General features: G+C 42.5%; 1 protein-coding gene across 2 annotated transcripts in view; it reads left to right on the top strand.

The window, feature by feature from the left end:
• Positions 1-861: 861 nt before the first annotated feature.
• SPOCK3 (SPARC (osteonectin), cwcv and kazal like domains proteoglycan 3) overlaps positions 862-19,071 on the top strand; it is a 169,706-nt gene continuing 151,496 nt past the window's right edge. For both annotated transcript variants that reach the window (XM_056855210.1, XM_056855211.1), the window contains exon 1: positions 862-1,068. In XM_056855210.1, the coding sequence (XP_056711188.1) occupies positions 862-1,068 (207 nt within the window). The remainder of the gene's footprint in view (positions 1,069-19,071) is intronic.

Genomic DNA, 19,071 nt, shown 5'->3' with positions numbered 1-19,071 from the left:
GCGACCGCGCGTTTTCTCCCCCCGACTCTCAGCCCGGTCCCCCAGCGCACAGAGCAGGCTTGTAGCTAGGCAGGCATCCCTCCCCTGGCAGCCTGGAAGCCAATTGTTTCCGGGAGATCTCCGGGGTGCTGTCCCGTCACGTCCTCACGACCGTGCCGGAGGAGAAGAGCGCGGCAGGGAGCCATGAGAAGCCATTCCCCGCAGGGCGTTCGCCAACTTTCAAAGACGCCCTGGGAGGCGGGGTTCCCTAACACCCCCTTTCGTCCGTAGGGGAGCCAGGAGTCGGGACGCCCACGCAAACCAACGCCCCCGGCGCCACGCAAGGGCTGCCTTGCCCGGCAGTCAGCAGGAGGAGGAGGAGGAGGAGGAGGGGGGGCTTCTCTCTCCCGTTGGGTGCCGCGCGCGGACCCCAGCAGCAGCAGCAGCAGCAGCAGCAGCAGGGGCGGGGAGGGCCGGCCAGGCAGGCAGGCAGGCAGGAGGGAGGGAGGGAGGAGGCGGCGGCGGGAGGGGAGCGCGCGCAGGGCGGCAGGAGCGGACGGCTCGAGACGGCGGCGCGTGCGGCGGCAGCAGCAGCAGCTCCAGCGCAGAGACCCGGCCGGCAGCGTCGAGCCGCATTCCCAGCAGCGGCAGCCGGCGGTGCGGGGCGGCTCGGCGGCAAGGTGACGGCGCTTTAGGGGTCCTCCCCCCGCCAACTCTAGAAGGGAGGGAGGGAAGGAGGGGGGGTCTCCTCTCCCAAGAACGCCTTTCTGGCTCTTCTCTCTCCCCCCCCCCCGGCTGCGGGTTTGCGTGCTGGTGCGGTGGGCTAACCCCCCTCCCCGCCTTGTGTGTTGTGTCTCTCTCTCTCCCCCCCCCCCGGCGCAGATGCGGAAAGTGGCAGCCGCCGCCTTGGCGTGCGTGTGGGCAGCCGCTTGGTGCAGCCCGGCCGGAGCGGGAGCGGCGGCGGCGGCGGCGGCGGCGGGGGGAGGCGGCGGCCGGTCGGACGGCGGCAATTTCCTGGACGACAAGCAGTGGCTGACCACCCTCTCCCAGTACGACCAGGAGGTCGGGCAGTGGAACAAATTCCGAGACGTAAGTCCGCCGCGCCCGGACCCCCCCCCCCCCATCCATCCATCCATCCATCCATCCATCCATCCGATTCCGCTCCTGCTTACCTGGGGTTGGAGCGGCGGGCGGGATCACCTTTTCCCGCGGGGAACTTTCCGCCTCTCTGCCGCTGCTTTGCAAATCCGGCCGAGCTCCTTTCCTTCCCTCCCCCCTCCCCCCTCCCCCCTCCCCCCTCCCCCCTCCCCAGTTGTCGATGCACGGTTGTGTTTAATGGTGGGGGGTGGAAGCCTTATGCGGCTAGCGTCGTGATGCGGGTCCAACTTTTTTTTGGGGGGGGGGGAGAGGGAGGCGTAAAGGTCCCCACGGTCATTTGTGCACGGGAGGTTTTGCCTTGGATTGGCCACTCTTTAGAGGCACCTTTTCCCCGTCCGAATTGTCAGAACTCGGCAAGAAGTTGAGTGCCCCCAGGCAGAGTTTTGAGAATCCGGATGGGGAAAAGGGACATTTAGAGAGCGGCCAATCCAAGGCAAAACCTCCCGTGCACAAATGACCCACGTCTTCCTAAGCATGTGAAAGCGCAACTCTGCTCTAGGAGCGTTTCCCTTGCAGGGGAGTTGCTGCTATCGAGTAATGCAAGGATCGATCCTTCATGGTTTCTTTAAAAGAACTTTTAAGAAAGTGGGGGGGGGGGAGGGGAGGGAAGGCAGTCTTTCATTGGAAGCACTCGGTTGTCTGCGTGGATAAAAGCCCTGATGGATGAGCTGTGGGCCAGACACTCTGAAAGCCCCTCCCCATGTATTTTTTAAGTGAGCATTTATACATGCGCGATTTGATGGTGGCTTTTACGTTCTGGAGTCTAGGGAATGGTGCTGAAAGGGTTAAGTTATGATTTTTTTTGCTAGATGCCTTTAAAAAAGAGAAGATGGGGGGATTGGCTTAGTTGGGGGAAACGTACCCAGCCCTTCTGTGTTGTGTGTAGGGTGGGGGAGAGAACGGCCATGGGAAATTAAGAATCTGATTGTCAGTGGCAGCGACAGTGGTGATTTTAAGGGTATGGAAGGCTCCTTTTGCTTATCCAGAGGCCATGCAAATGATACATCCCATTTGAACAGGAATGAACTGAATTTGCTGGATGTTACTGAATCGTAGTTGCTGGTGTGCAATCTCCCATCCCGGTGTTCCCAGGGGTTTGCTTAGTGGTGTGTGTGTGTGTCTACCTCACTTTGTGTCCATATCTCATCTTGCATTTGGGTTATAGTGCTTATTCAGTTCAGTGTAAGTTACATTGACAAAATCCTGCACGCATGCAACAGGGACCTGAGAGATGCCATGCCAGTACCAACATCTTTTGGCCTTTGGTTGGATGGGGTGGCAGCACAAAGTGAACTGAGTGAACCCAAAATCCCAAACAGGCATCCAAATATACATTAAGGCCTAGTTTGAAGTTATTGGCAGGTGCATTCAATGTCTAGCTTCATCTCATTCAATAAAGCATTGTGAGACTGCATTTCATGTTTTGAAACAATGCAAGCATTGCAGTAAACAATATGAACATTTTCCAGTAGCACTTCATGCTGATTAAACATGTTTTTTTTGTTTCCATGGCAATGTTTTATGTTGGAGACATCTCTGATCCATATACTCCTTTCTTTTGGTTTACCTGGGTGCAAACACTTCTTTAGTCAATAAAACTTCCTAGTAAATGTACATAGGAGTTGCCCCATAGCCGTGTCCTTTTGAAAGCAATTTGATATAGTGAAGACTGTCTGGGGTTTGTTTTTGTACAACTGAACAGAAAACATTTTAAACTTGTACTTTTGCTAGAAATGTGGCTTGAATTGTCATTGCTGCCTTGGCTTGAAGTATTTTTTACTTTTGAAGAAAAGCACTATTGTAGGCCTTAATTTACAATGCATATTAACAATTCTGATCTGTAATAAAACTTTCCCTTTGAATTATTTTTTAAAAATATAGGCTAGTATGGTACACTGTGCCTTTGGTACGATCTCATTTGCTTATGTCAGTTCATACCACGAAAGTTCTTAAGAACATTCATACCGTTCTTTCCACGTTGGTATGTTCTGCTCTTTCTTTTAATATTACAACAAGCTGTTCTCTGCTTGTGTTGTGTCCATCAGGTACTAGATAATCTTAATCTAGAGCTGTTGTCATTGGGTTATATCTTGTCTAAACTACAATTTCAGCTTCTGCTGAAAAGGAATCTGTTCCAGCAGCTGTTGGCCTTCTGTGTTCACTTACGCTAATAGTGGTATTCACAAACATTGACAGAGAAGAAATATTACAGGGAAAGTGTACATGTGCTATATAAGGACCTCTCAGCTGTATTATTAGCAAGGAGGATAAGTCCAGGTCAAGTTGTTGTGCCCCAGAAAAATCAATTAAGAACTAGTTCCATGCTAAGAATATGCAAAATAGGACTTTCTGATTTATAAATACTTTAAAATATGAGAAAACTTTCTTCTTATGTTACAATCCCAGGAACTAATAAGTAGACAACTGATAACACAGCCAAGGGTCTAAGGCTACAACACAGTGGAACTTTCTCCTGAATAATTATGTAGGACTTGAAATCTATAACTAGTTTTTAATCTATTTTGAAACATCTTTCATTAAAAAAAAATATACAACGATGTCAACTGAGAAACATACAGTTGTTTGTTTCAGTGGGGTGATAATTAATGGGGTCTGTAGATTGTACTGGAATAGCAATATCACAAGAAGATATTCCTGTATAAAGATTTGATTTGTGTTAGCAAGTTAATTTTAAGTAAGTAGGTGTCTTTGAAAGAAGAACTGGAGAGCAATTGAAAGAGTTAGTAAGCAATTAAAAAATGTTAGTAAGCATTAATCTTTGATATTTGCTTTCATGATTTTAAGCATCAGCCTAAAATGCACTCTATAGGTAGATGGCATTCACACATTGTAGCTTGTTAATTTCTTTGGTGCTATTCCTTCTGTTACCTCTTTAAAAATACAATCTTTAAATCATGTATTTTGAAATAGTGACTGTAAAATGAAAAATAGGTTATAATGAAGTGAGTAAATAGTCTGGATAACTCAAATGATGTGAAGATGAAACATTCTGAGTGTTTTATTTAGGTTTCTTCCAGAGCTTCAGAAACTATTTTAAGTGGTGTATTAAAACTGCATACCCAGCTTGCTGGGGGTAAAGGGGATATGACTGGGGAAGGCACTGGCAAACCACCCAGTAAAACAAAGTCTGCCTAGGAAATGTTGGGATGTGACATCACCCCATGGTCAGGAAAGACCCTGTGCTTGCACAGGGGACCTTTACCTTATTAAAACTGCAGTGTATGTAAAAATTCTTCGGTTGGACCAGGACAGTATAACTGTATTCAGCGTCCCTTGTCTAGATTGTTTTTATATGAATACAGGCAGGATTTAGAATGTTTAAACAGTAGTAAATTGCAAGATAAACGTGCTTTCTGCAAAGCAGGAAAAAAATCCTGTCTATCTAAGGGGTAATTCTGGTGTGAAAAGAAGTATTTAAAGGCTTAGCTTAGGAGTTAACTGACAAGATTGATTAATGTGTAAGATAATGACCCTGACTTCTGGCTCATTGGCTCAGCTTTCCAGAGATAATTTAGAACACAATGAAAGAGAATGGAGAGTAGTTCAGAAGAATTGTTCATAATAAGGGAATGTCTTAAACTAATGTTGGCTTCACACTACATTATTGCAAGTTTGCCCGATGATTTATAATGCTGGTATTGGATTAAATTGAATTAATCACTAAACTGTATTCTTTAAATGGTCTAAATATTAAAGAATCCTTATTGTACAGAAATGACTTGTAATTTAATTTTAAGGTATTTATCATGGCAACCCAGAGGAAAGTTATTGAACAGCTGTGGCAAGAACTGTGAAGCAGAAGGAAGTGTATGTGTGGAAACTGCATACTAATTGTGCTGCCAATTTCCAGTTTAGTTGACATTAGGGAGACAGGGCCAATGGTATTTAAACAGAGACATCAGTTGATGTGAGAAAAATTTAGTCTCAGGGTATAGATAGCTTCATGTTGGGTGGAGACCTGGAGGAATGAACCAGTTTAGCCCTTTTGTGTTCAAAATTACCTTTGTCACGTTGCTTTCTTATCCATGGGGGCAGAGGAGAGTTCCTGTGTCTTTTTTCTTTCTGGGAGAAAAGCAATTTGTAAGGTGGAGAAGGGGATTTGGGGTGGGAAAATGTCTAGTTAGGAAAGGATTAAATATACACCCTCACTCCTCTCAGGTCTCTGCTGAACTTTAAGGTGGTTGAGCTGATTTTGTGTCTTTTCAACTTTAAAAAAAATGTAATTGCAGTGCTATTTTTAAATATATACACTGGTCCCTATAGCTTTTGGAAATGCTTGCAATTTTTGGCACATGCTGGAGAGTGAGGCTGAAGGTGGTAGGAGTCCCTATACCAGACTGCATATGGTAGATTGAAGTTTTGTATGTTTCTTTAATTTTTTTCTAGTAAAAAAACTAGAACAGAAGAGCCCTTCCCCACTCGCTGTCAAGTATAAAAAAGAACTGTACTCTTATAAAACCCCTTCTCTTTGCTTACTGTGCTAGCTTCCTGTTTGTAAGGAGTTAATGGCATGGTGATACATTCCAAAATATGATTCTCCATGATCCTCCACCTGCAGTCTGAATTGGTGCAGTCTATTCTACCACATTCTTCTCATGAATGTTTGAATCAGGCCTTAGTTAAATCATAAGACATGTTCATATCCAAAAATGTGGTGCATGCTTTTTAATGGTACAGATTAGCTTGCAGTAGGGAGAGTAGTAGCCCTTAATGCATGCCTTGGGGCTTCTTAGGGAGGTGTTGACAAATGTCAGGTAAGTGCCAACTCCTTCTGACCTCCCATATCATCACTTTACTCCCACAGAGCATGTGAGTCAGATCAGGAGCCACATGCATGAAGTAGAATTGTGCCAAAACTCTGACCTTATTCTAAGCATAGTGATGGACGTGGGTGAAATGGTTTGCTGGTGTACCATTTCTAGCCCTTCCCCACTCACTGTCAAGTATAAAAAAGAACTGTACTCTTATAAAAGCTAGAGGATAAGTACTGTTGGTAAGAGGGGAAGGGACTGTAGATGTTGGGATAAGCCGCTTGACCAGCTTGCACATCTTATCTTCTTTTTATTGTGTGTCTCTGTTCACACGAGCTACTTCAAACAGCTTTTCAGTGGCACCCCATCTTTCAGAACAGAGTCCAAGAATAAAGTGGACAGCACCTGAACAGTGCAAAGCAACTGCAGAGCTGTGCAGTTCTAAGTAGGCTTGATTTTTTTTTTTTAACCTGAGGTACTAGCTTTTTGGAGTTCTTGCCAGGGTATTTCTTGATTCATTTACTACATGGTATAATACAAAACTAAAGCTACTTGTTGAAGTTGAAGAGTGAATTCTTGCAATTTTCTGATGTAGCCAAGAAACAATCAGAAAGAAGCAATTCCCATAAGAACAAGCTTGGCCCCTAATGACTGATCCACAGAAGCACGTGCCCATACCCTCCTGTAGGGAACAGTTTTGCTGGTTTTGAAAGACATGGTTCTGGGTTCATTTCAAAGTGCTTTAAGTCCCTAAATTAACTTGGACCAGAGCTCCTAAAGTGCCACTTGCTTTCCCAGGCTGTGTTCCATAAATTGAGGCCTGTGTACAGTTCTGCCATTATGATGTATTTGAAAGCAGTGATGGGAAGTAATAAAATCTTTCCTTGGCATCAAGAGCAACATTTCTTCCTCTTCTTCACTCTCTCTTGGAAAGTGACTTCTGGATGTCATTTTGTTGTGCTTTTTTTTTTTTAAAAAAAAAAGTTTTTATTTTCCAATTTCACAATCAGACATACAATACAAAACAATACATAGACAATACATGACCAATACATTACAGACATGAAATCTACAACAAGTTAATAACAAGCTTTCCCTGGGTAGGCATAGCCAACCCCCCCCCCATTTTATAATCTTCCCTGTGTTTAAATATACTAGGTTAGACACATTAGATATATACTGCTTGATCACTCCCATGGTTATATACCGTATACTAACTCAATAATTAAACTTAAGTCTGATATCTCATTTGTAATCTCTTGTTAATTAGTAATAATAATAACTGAATTCCATTATACACTTTTTGCTTAGTATGTTTAATATAGCCTTGTAATTAAACCTTTTCATTTCAGTTTCAAGAAACATGTGCTCTGTATAATTTCCAGTTTTTTGGAACTCTTCACTGTGTCGTCTATTCACATAGCTTGTCAACTTAGCCATCACTGCATACTCTGCTAACTTGTCCTTCCACTCTTCTATATCTAGACAATCTTGTGTTTTCCATTTTTGTTCTTTTTTGTGCTTTCATCCTTCCACACTTCTCCCCGCCATTGTTTGGGAGGATTCTATGTTCTTTCGGCTTTTGATCCTCTTTATAAAGAGGGTGGAAAGGAATCCATGTGATCAAAAGAAACTTTACATGGTCTCCTGTGCCATGGATTTAATATTCCAGAATTCCTTCCATATCAGAATAGTGAAAGGTTCCTCCCCCCAACAGTGTACTCCCGAAAATGAATGGAATTTACCTCTACTTGGTCACTTTCCCAACCCTTATGCACTGCCCATAGCTTTTCCCCATTTGAGGGATCCTTTTCATAACAATTGGGTCTCTGAGATTGACCTGTTTAATTTGACTTGTGGTGTGCCTTTCCACTATAATGAAACATTCTTTTCCTCTGTCTCTCCCCCTGCCATAATACAGTTGATGTGCAGTCTAATTACTCTAGCAATTATCTTTTAGTTACAGGTAATATTGTGAATTGAGCTTTACAGCTGACTGGTAGAAAGCAGCAGCTGGCTACCAAGGACAGACATAATTTTTTTTGGAGTTTTACCCAACAATTCATATTCTGCTCAGAGTTTCACTTTTCTGTGCCATGGTTTTGTGAAAAGAGGTTGGTTGGGCTCCCAAAAGTGGAAATGAGTTCTTGTAACCGGTCACCTGGCTCCAAATCTGCTTAGTTTTAGGTGTCTGGTGAAAACCTTTTGGTTGATTCCTGCCTTGACTGAAATTACATTATTTTAAGGGTTCTATTGGCTTTTAACAAAATAGTTTTGGGGAAAATTTAAATTTTTTGATGCTGATTGTTTTAATGCTGGCACATTCAATTTATGATATGCTTTGTGGTTTATTTCTTATGAAAGCGTAATTATGAATGTGTGTCTACTTTGGAAGACTGCTGATTGTTTTGGGTATATATATTTACAAGTGGGGACCTGCAAGGAACGTGCTGGAGCAACTGCCCCCTTCTCCTCTTGGCTCCCTCCCCTTTCCCTGAACACCTTTTGTTAGTTTCTCTGTTTCCTCCCATGACTACTCTAATTCTTTCTGCCTCTTTCACCCTCCCCCAATGTTTGCTGTCTGTCTCTCTTCCCCCCCCCCCCCATCACTTACTTGGGATCCTGCTTGCTGGCAATGCCACCACTCAGGCAGCTGCAGCAGGGGACAGATATGGGGGATTGTGATGGGGGCAGCTCCTCTTCCGGTGGGATGATGTGGGGTGGTTCCTCCTTCCCTCCCACCATACTGCTGTCAGCTCCTACTCCCTTACACTGAGTGTTGCTGCCTCAGAGGCTGCTGAGGAGAGGCAGCTGTGGTGGGACTGGTAGCAATGGCATCCATAGTTCTTCCTCCTGCCCTGCTGGCAGCACTGCCAATGCTCACCTCCTCAGAGGCTGTTGAGGAGATGCTGGGCTGATGGTGTCAGCATTGGTTCTGTTGGTATTAACTCTATCCATTTTTCTGAAGACCTGGGAGCGGGTGTTTGCAGAAAATTTTCCCTTCTCTCCTTCTGTCCCCAGATGGGGTCATGTTCAGAGATAATATGGTTGCTGTTTTTCTGTTGGGGAAAACTACATTAATTAATTATTTCATGAATACCCTGCCTTTCTGGCAGAGTCTCAAGACAGATTACAAAAAATAAAAATCAACAATACAGTTAAAAGTCGCATGAGGTAGGAACATTATGATGGCAGCAAGACCTCATCCTTGGGAGGAGCCCAGTCTCCCACTTCTGAAGGAAGGTTCTGGGTTGAGAGGCAATGGCTATATATTTCTGAGGCTTCTTCCCATCCTGCACCTCAAACACCCCATGGAATGCAGGTTTTCTGGATTCCCTAGCTCTTTGTTTCAAACCTGCCAGAGAATACTGCCTGAGATATACCTGCTTATTCTGTTAATAATGTAATGTCCTCTTTCCAGTGCTTAGTCAAAGAGTCTAGATAGGAATATTGTTGAAGGCTTTCATGGTCAGAGTTCATTGGTTCTCGTAGGTTATCCGGGCTGTGTAACCGTGGTCTTGGTATTTTCTTTCCTGACGTTTCGCCAGCAGCTGTGGCCGGCATCTTCAGAGGAGTAACACTGAAGGACAGTGAGAGACACTGTCCTTCAGTGTTACTCCTCTGAAGATGCCGGCCACAGCTGCTGGCGAAACGTCAGGAAAGAAAATACCAAAACCACGGTTACACAGCCCAGATAACCTACGAGAGTCTAGATAGGGCCTGGCAATTTGGATTTGACAGGCTGTGTCACAGTGGTTTATTCATACATTTATAAGAGGGGGAAATACAAAGTTTTTAGGCTGGTGACATTCATTCTGTAATACTGTGTTCTTACCAGGAAGCTAGATTCCCTTCCACCTCTCTTCATTATCTCTATCCTCTTCAACTGATACCCAGCGATGAAGTTTGCAACGTCGTTTCTGAATTGGTGGATTGTAGAAACCATATGGATTCAGCAAAAGGTCAAAGTGTTAAGGCTTAATATCTGACAGTAGACATTGGTCAGCTTGTTGATCCAGATCAGAAGGGGCAAGACTCTGCTGAAACCAATTGTGTTTAACTGTCTTCATGGTCACCGACCCGTACATCATCTTGTGGCGCTGACTGTTGGGTAGGATAGCACCTGTGCTAGAAAAGTCCATTAAAAAAACCCAGAGTAGAAGCAAATGCCCTCTAGTAAAGTTTGCCACTGCTCATACAGCATAAAATATACTGTAGGTTTGCAATGTTCACATACTACACCTCCCCCCTCCCCAATAGTTGCCTTAATGTGTTTGGGCTTGAGTAGGTTATATGAAATAGATGGTTTATTCAGTAACAGCTGTCTTTTTCTGTGTCAAAGAGAAGTTTTATTCTGTATTCATAAAAGAAAAATTCAAACTTGAGTTAAGTAGAGAGGGATTTTTTTAAAGTAAATAAAACAGAGTTGAACTTTTAAATCAGTCCTTACTGTATATGCCTTTATCTAAAAATTGTATAGTGCTAATGAAGGACTTGCCCTGACCTGGATGGCCCAGGCTAGCCTGATCTCATCAGATCTCAGAAGCTAAGCAGGGTTAGCCCTGGTTAGTATTTGGATGGGAGACCACCAAGGAATACCAGGGTTGCTGTGCAGAGGAAGGCACTGGCAAACCACCTCTGTTAGTCTCTTGCCATGAAAACCCCCCAAAAGGGGTCGCCATAAGGCACTTGCGACTTGAAGGCACTGTACACACACACAATGAAGGACTTAAAGCCCTCTAAATCTTTAGTAGAGTTCCTTTGTTGCTGTTCAGCTCCTGGTTAGTAAAACTCAGGAGTGCAGAGAGGAACAAAGTATTTTTTTTTTAATGTGGGGTAGTGGCATTTAGGCAGCTCATGGCCAGCTTATGAATATCCAGTAGGGAAAAAAAATCTTTAGAGTTCACTAACGGGATGGTTTATTTAGCCCTGGTGGCATTAGTTGAGAGAAGCTGATTTTGTAGCTGGACATTTTAGAGTTTATGTTCTTCTCTAGATTGGCCTTGTAATCTCAAGTAAAGCAGATAACTGTTTCATCTTGTCTTTATCGCCTTTCTCTGAACAAATAATCTTTCTTTTACTTGCCTGAGGATATTTAGTAGATATGGATATCCACCATTAGTCTTGTCTTATGTCTTTAATCTTATTGGAATTGACTCTTGCCATCTGTGCTTATTATACTGTAGCTACTATAAATAGCTTTGTCATGTAGGAATAGGTGGGGGAAGCAGCCTTTCTTTTTGCTTTATAAGTAAGGTGGTAAAAGCTGTAGATAGAAATCAAGTACAGCAAGCTTGAAGTGCCCAGAGTTTCTTTTCCCCAAAATGCATGGTTTCCTCTTTTCTGCTTTTAAGGATGTAATACCTGAGGTAGAAAATTTTATTTAGCTTGGATCTAAATTTACTATTTAGAATGAACATTTGAATATAAAAAGTCCATCCACCTGAGTTGATCTTAATGCATTATTCCTGGTAAAAACTGCCTGGTGGTTGCTGGTAAGTGTTTTAAAATAGGCATGGATTACGGCCCTTAACATGCACGCACACACACATCTGTACTGTGTTAGCCTTTTAAAAGTTTTCCTTCACTAGTCAGTTGGGAAGAGCTAATCTTGTTATGTGATAAGATTACCTTGTAACAAGATTGAGCATAGGTAATAGCTGAGGTTGTCAAGTTCTGTCATATGGCTCTAATTTCAGAAGACTAAAGGTAGTTATGTCATAGAACTAGTTATGTAGGGAAATGGGTTGGTTTGTGAAATGGCAAATTATATCCACTTATGTAGATAAATCTGTTTTTTAAAAAAAGTTTTTGGCCTTATGAACACAGTATTTGTCAGTTGCAGTAAGCTTATCTCTTGATAAGCTTGTTGCTTAACTACTGTTTCAACTTGTCATGCAAATTGGCTTTTTTTTAGCATGGATTCATTATGCTGTCAACAACAAAGATAGGTTTAGAGTTGTGCTGTTTTTACCCTATATGATAGTGAAACTGAATCCCTTTTTAGAGTATATATCTTTGTGAAATATCATTCTGATCAAGTAAGTGCAATTGAGTATGGCAGTAGACTTTTGTGCATGAACAACCCTTCTTGATAGAGGCTGTGGTGTGGAACCAGTTGCTGCACAGAGTAAAATACAGGTTGAGTATCCCTTATCCAAAATGCTTGGGACCAGAAGTGTTTTGGATTTCAGATTTTTTCAGATTTTGGAATAATTGCGTATACATATACATAATAATCTTGGGGATGGAACCCAAGTCTAAACATGAAGTTAATTTATGTTTTATATACACCTTATACACGTAGCCTGAAGGTAATTTTATACTGTATTTTAAATAATTTTGTGAATGTGGGGTATAGTGGGGAACCTACCATTGACATAGCATCATAGAGTTGGAAGGGACCACCAGGGTCATCTAGTCCAACCCCCTGCACAATGCAGGAAATTAAGCACTACTTCCCCCCCCCCACACACACACACACATGATTGGCCTGCACACCATTTTATTACCCTTTGTGGGCATTCAAAAGTTTTTGGATTTTGGATCATTTTGGATATCGGATTTCCGTATAAGTGATACTCAACCTGCATTGCGTTCATCCTTGGAGTACATATACAGAATTTCCATATTGTCATTTCTATTGACTATTATAGTACTGATCACCCATTACGGACTGAATTAACAGGTTCTGGGTACTCTTATCACCTCTAACAGGTTATCAAACTCTGTTGGAGGTGATGGTGACATTCATCTCTAGCGTGGGGGATACTCATCTGCAGCAGTCTGCTTCTTTCTGCAAGTGAGGATATCTAGATTCAGCTCATGTCCTTTCAGTGTTTTATACAACCAATCATAGCAAAACCCATCCACTGTAATGTATCAGAGTTTCAAAGCTTCCCATGAGTTTTTGAGATATCCTGTGACATAATATGATGTTTTTTTGTCGCACCCAGTATATTGGCTGTATTTGTGTCATCATGTATATTATTGTAAACTGTACTATTATATACAGCCTAACAGTTCTGGTGTTGATGCAAGATCACATGGTTTTTCAAGGGCATTTTAGTCACTCTTGAGTCCTTGGGAAGATAATACATTGCACCAAAGATTGTGTCATGGTCTGACCATTTCTATACCAGGCGTAGAAGGTTCTGTGGGATAGTTGATCTACTAACCCGTATATGTAACCTATCACTAAATTCAGCCACTGCACCAGAAGATTGGAGTGTACCAAATGTTACACCTTTGTTAAAACAGGGTCCACAGGGGAATCAGGAAATTACAGGCCAGTTAGCCTAATCTCTGTCCAAGGCAAATTAGTAGACACTGTAATCAAAGAGAGAATTCTTAGGCACATAGAGGAGCAAAGCTTGCTGAGGGAAATCAGCATGGCTTCTGCAAAGGGAAGTCCTGCCTCACCAACCTTTTGGATTTATTCAAGAAAGTGAACATGCATGTAGACAACAGTGATCCGGTAGACATTATGTACCTGGACCTTCAAAGGCTTTGACAAGGTACCACACTAAAGACTCCTGAGTAAAATTCAGGAGTAAACTCAGGAGTGATGGGATAAGATGATGGCTTCTCTGATGGATTAAAAATTAAAAAAATGACAGGAAGCAAAGAGTAGGAATGAATGGACAGTTCTCACAAAGGAGTTAAGTAAGCAGTGGGATCCCACCAAGATCAGTATTGGTAGATATTGGTAAGGTACTATTTAATTCATTCATAAATGATCTGAAACAAGGGGTGAGTACTGTAGTGGCCAAGTTCGGAGTTGACAAAATTATTCAGGATGGTGGAAACCAAGGATGATTGTGAAGAGTTCCAGGAGGATCTCCACAAATTGGGTGAGTGGGCGACCATGTGGAAATGAAGTTCGGTGTTGGGATTTTTTCTTCCACTGCATCACCTTACACTTACCAACTTCAAATGTAGGCTAATGGGCTAATGGGGAACTTGCTGAGTATGAAAGAGAAAAGGATCTCGGGGTTGTAGTAGACAGCTCAATGAAAGTGTCAACCCAGGGGGTTGCAGCGGTAAAAAAAAGGCAAACTCAATGTTAGGGATTATTAGGAAAGGGATTAGAAATAAATGTCTGATATTAGAATGCCCCTGTATATATCTATGGTACGGCATCATTTGGAATACTGTGTATAGTTCTGGTCGCTATATCTCAAAAAATACATTGCAGAACTGGAAAAAAATATAGAAGAGGGCAACCAAGATGATTATGGAGTTGGAACACCTTCCCTGTGAGCACCTTCCCTATGAGGAAAGGCTGAATAGTTTAGAAAACTAAGGAGAGGCCATTATAGAGATTTATACATTTTGCATGGAGTGGAGAGAGTTGACAAAGACAATTTTTTCTCCCTGTCCCAAAATACTAGAACTCAAGGGCATCCAGTGAAACTGATGGGCAGTGGTTTCAGCACAGGCAAGAGGAAATACTTCTTTACACAGTGAGGGATTAAAATGTGGAATTCACTGTCAGAAGATCTAATGATGGCCAAAGGCATAGGAAGCTTTAAAAGGGGATTAACTAGATTCATGGAGGACATTTCTATCAGTGGCTGCTCACCACGGTGACTAAAGGGAACCTGCACATTCAGAGGCAGTCAACCTCTGCATCCCAGTGCGAGGAAGCAGCATCAGGGGAAGGCTTCAGCCTCTATGCCAGGGATGGAGAACCTCAGGCCCCCGGGCTGTAAACGGCCCGCGAGGACATTTTCAGTGGCCCCCGGGAGCTCCAGTGCCCTGCCATTGAAACGCGGCCCAGCACGACCCTCCCCGAAACTGGCCCTTGGCAGGAAAAAGGTTCCCCACCCCTGCTCTATGCCCTGTTGTTGGCCCTCTAGAGGAACTGGTTGTCCACTTTGTGAGACAGGATGCTGCTGGACTAGATGGACCACTGTTCTGATCCAGCAGGGCTCTTCTTTTGTTCTTTACCTCTTTGTATCTCATCCCCACCCACCTTCAAATTTTTTCCATTAGTTCCTTTCATTATTTTAATTGAGTATTTTTCTGGCTGCTACTTAGGATTTGGGGTTTTTAAGAGCAGTGTAAGTGTAAAATGTCAGGGCAATTCCCCCCATCTCCATTTGGCTATTTGAAAGCAACAATTGGGTAAGAAAATTGGTTTTCTTAGCTGGAGAAATCCATATAGCCATGATTATGTTGAACTGAGTAATGTCCTGAGGCAAGTATTTTTTAAAAAATTACTTGCATTTTCTTAACAAGTAGCTGTGTGTCATTTGCAATGATATTGTGTATTTTCCCTGATGATTTGGTCTACACACTTGTCTCAGAGGCAAGCACAGCCTATTGTGGTTGTTATGCTTTTCTTTGTTTTCAACTTGTTATTCTGGGAATATTCTCATGTATTCTTACAACTTTCATAGCAGAAAGGAGATGACCCTTGGAGAACTTTTGTTGCCTTTCAGTGTACAAAGGGAAAAATGAAAGGTTTTTCAAATAGCCTCGGAAACAAACTGTAGCAGAAGCATTACACAAAGATTCATGGGTTACTGTGAGCCCAGGGACATTGGGCGAGAGATCTGTGCTTTTTCAGAAAGATGGCACATTTATTTGTATATTAGTTACAGCTGTGGGTCTGCCGGACTGGTAGAGAGACAGCATTCAGAGTAATGAAGCAGAGGGAATTTTCTGACTGTTTGACTGAGCATGTGAGATGTCCCTCACCATAATGTAAGTTGAGCAGTCATGGTCTGTATTAATGACTGTAATTTCAGTTGTTGCACTAATAAGACCGTAGGATGAACAGTTGCTTAATGGTGGTATATATTTTACAACCTGCAATTAATGATCTTCCTTAGTCAGCTGCTAACATAAATCAGCTCTCTCATTGATTCTCAGATGTGATGTAGGTATGAAAATGAAAGATCTTAGAGCAAATCTTTTTCATAGCGCTAACATACGATGCTACAAGAAGGCCATGGATAATATTTCCACATAACTGACATAATAAATAATGATAGAAAAAACACATTTCTGAATAGGTTGTGTCTTGATTCATAGTAGAAATTACTGCTTTGGGACTAAGGTCCATATGGTAGTGCTGTTCTCACCTACATCATCCTGCTGAATGTATATTTATTTAGATGTCCTATTGTAATACAGCATATGTATGTAATCCTGATTTCTGCAATCTTTGCAACCACCCCATTCTTGGAGCAATGTGTATCACATGGATTGGATTTGTGCTTTTATGCCTCAAAATGGTGTCCAGTATATGAATGGTGAATAGGATGGGTCAACACAATCCTTTGATCTACATCAGTGGTTCCCAAACTTTTCGGGCCACTGCGCCCTTGGTTCCACAAACTCAACCCCTGCGCCTTCTACCCTTGGTTCCACAAACTCAACCCCAAAATAGGGGTTTGCATGACTCACTAAAGAAGATAATAACAATAAAATTTCAAAACAGTAACAATTGCATATCTATTCTTAATCAAATTAAAACTTTTTAGTTGAAATTTATTCAACAAAACTGATGAACTTAGAATAATAGAATCATAGAGTTGGAAGAGACCACCAGGGTCATCTAGTCCAACCCCCTGCACAATGCAGGAAATTCACAACTACTTCCCCCCCAAACCCCCAGTGACCCCTGCTACATGCCCAGAAGATGGCCAACTTGATCCAGTGGTACCAGCTCTTCAATGTCTGGAAAAAATTCTGATAGTTTCCACCAAATATGCCAGCATGGTGCCATAGCTTGATCTATTGTAAATTAATGAACAACACAGTTGAAGGGACCCACCTCTAGCGCCCCCCTGCTGCCCCCTTGCCTCTTAGTGCCCCCCTAGGTAATACCATTGTCCCCAGGGGGTGGTACTGCCCACTTTGGGAACCACTACTCTACATGGATAAATGTTCAAGTGAATAGGGCTCCTCAGTTTACTAAGAGCTTTCTTTTAACGAGTTATGTCCACAGCATGCCAGTTTCATTTCACTTTCCTGAAAATCTTGCACAATATTTATTTCATGACAGGTTTCCTATTTATTTGGACATATAATTGCCCCTTGATTCTAAGGTTAACTTTGGCCTTAGTGAATCACTCATACATGTATACTGGAAATAAGCAATGGCGATCTCTGTATTTTTTGCTGAAATAAGATATAGGTGCAGAAAAATGAGGATTTCATTCAGTGTGAAATGCCTCGTTTTCAAAGTGTCCTGTTCCTGTTATTCATTGTCAAAGTGTAATGGATGAATTCATAAGGAAACAACTTCGTAAGCTCTGTATTGTATGGATAAGGCAAAATTGTATTCCTTAGATAGTAGGCTTAACATGTTATCCATTTGTTCTCATGGAAATCAGCTGGCCATGATTAGTGCTAGCTTGATTAAGATCCCATATGCATGTAAAACTGGTTTAGCATGCCAGGGACATTTATACTGAATAGATTTGCTTTTTGCCATCTTGCAAAAATTTTAAAGAGAGAGAAAAAGGTGGCTGGAGTGGCAGATAAACTGCTTTAATCATGGTTTGCATGGAGCATATATGTAATGCTTAACTATAACTAACACAAAAACCCCTTCAAATTATGCCTTCACATTGCAATGTGGTTCATGTTGATTCTTACTTTTGGTTCAGATGTTCAGGTTTATCTGTTAGTTGTGGTTCCCCCCACCCAAACAATTAAGTGATTTGTGTAGGGCCTTAATAGCAAATGAGAATGCAGAACAATATAGGTTAATAACAGGAGTTCAGTCATCAGGTGTATGTTATACACTGGCTCTTGAAGTGCACGCCTTGAGAAATATGCATGATTCATAAGGAAGTTACAAGATCTTATCCTTTTCAATGTGTATCTTGAACAGGTAGAAGATAGAATGATATTCTGCCCGACAGAAAGATATTTATACCCTCTCTAGTTCTGTGAAATATAGGAAAACGTTCTCCCCTGTCTTTTGATAGTCAGTGGGTTGAGCCTTTCTTTTTTCAGGCTTGTTTGCTTGTGAGAAGCACACAAGAATGATGTGCTTACTTGTCTCTCACTCTACCCTTTTCTTGTGACCTACTTGTTTTCTTTGAACTGTCTTTAAAGAGCCACGAGAATGATAACTTTGCAAAGGTGTGAATATGGGGTGGTGGTGGGGTTGACACTGACAATTAGATATCTTGTCCTATCTCAGAAAGACAGTTCTCATGCTTTTCAGAATGGGAAGAGTGTTTACTGTCTTGGTGAAGTGTAGCTTCCGTCTACAAAGGCAGCAACCTCTGGGAAGCAGCAGTAGCAGGGGAAAGCTTCAATGCCTTGTTTTTTTGGCCCTCCAGGGCAACTGCTTGACTGCTGTATGAAACAGGATGCTGGACTAGATGGACCTGATCTAGCAGGCTCTTCTGATGCTCTTATGAAGCACTAAAGTGATCTAGTATATTACTCTATCTAATAGCCAAGAGGTGGTTCTGTATGGATGGGCAATAGGGCAGCCACAGCTACTGTTTTTTTTTTTTAATGCTTCTACTAAGAAACTAATTTGGTGGTAACAACCCAAAAGTTAATAGAACCTTTTCTTGTGCAGACATTGCCTACACTCCGGTGGGGAGATTCTGCTTGACTGCTGTATGAAACAGGATGCTGGACTAGATGGACCTGATCTAGCAGGCTCTTCTGATGCTCTTATGAAGCACTAAAGTGATCTAGTATATTACTCTATCTAATAGCCAAGAGGTGGTTCTGTATGGATGGGCAATAGGGCAGCCACAGCTACTGTTTTTTTTTTTTTAATGCTTCTACTAAGAAACTAATTTGGTGGTAACAACCCAAAAGTTAATAGAACCTTTTCTTGTGCAGACATTGCCTACACTCCGGTGGGGAGATTCTGGTGGCATTTGGGGCGGAGATAACTCTTTCATCCATTCAGCACGACCCTTTCATACATTTGATAGAGTGGCTGGAAAGCACTGGTTCAAAAACAGCCCACCACTGCCTTGTCAGCACCAGTGGATTCAGGATAAAGTGTTTTTGTTTGTTTGTTTCTGGCTCACTGTGAACCCCCACTTGGCATACCATGCTGCACCAAGGCTCTCCCTTCTGGTTCTGGAACAACCATGTTCACCAGTACGCTGGATCCGCCTGTTAATAAGGCTGGGAGATCAAACTTCTAGTATGTCTAATAAGCACAAAA

The sequence above is a fragment of the Euleptes europaea genome, chromosome 9, assembly GCF_029931775.1.
Source record: "Euleptes europaea isolate rEulEur1 chromosome 9, rEulEur1.hap1, whole genome shotgun sequence".
NCBI lineage: Eukaryota > Metazoa > Chordata > Lepidosauria > Squamata > Sphaerodactylidae > Euleptes > Euleptes europaea.
This window is presented reverse-complemented; position numbering and strand designations above follow the sequence as displayed.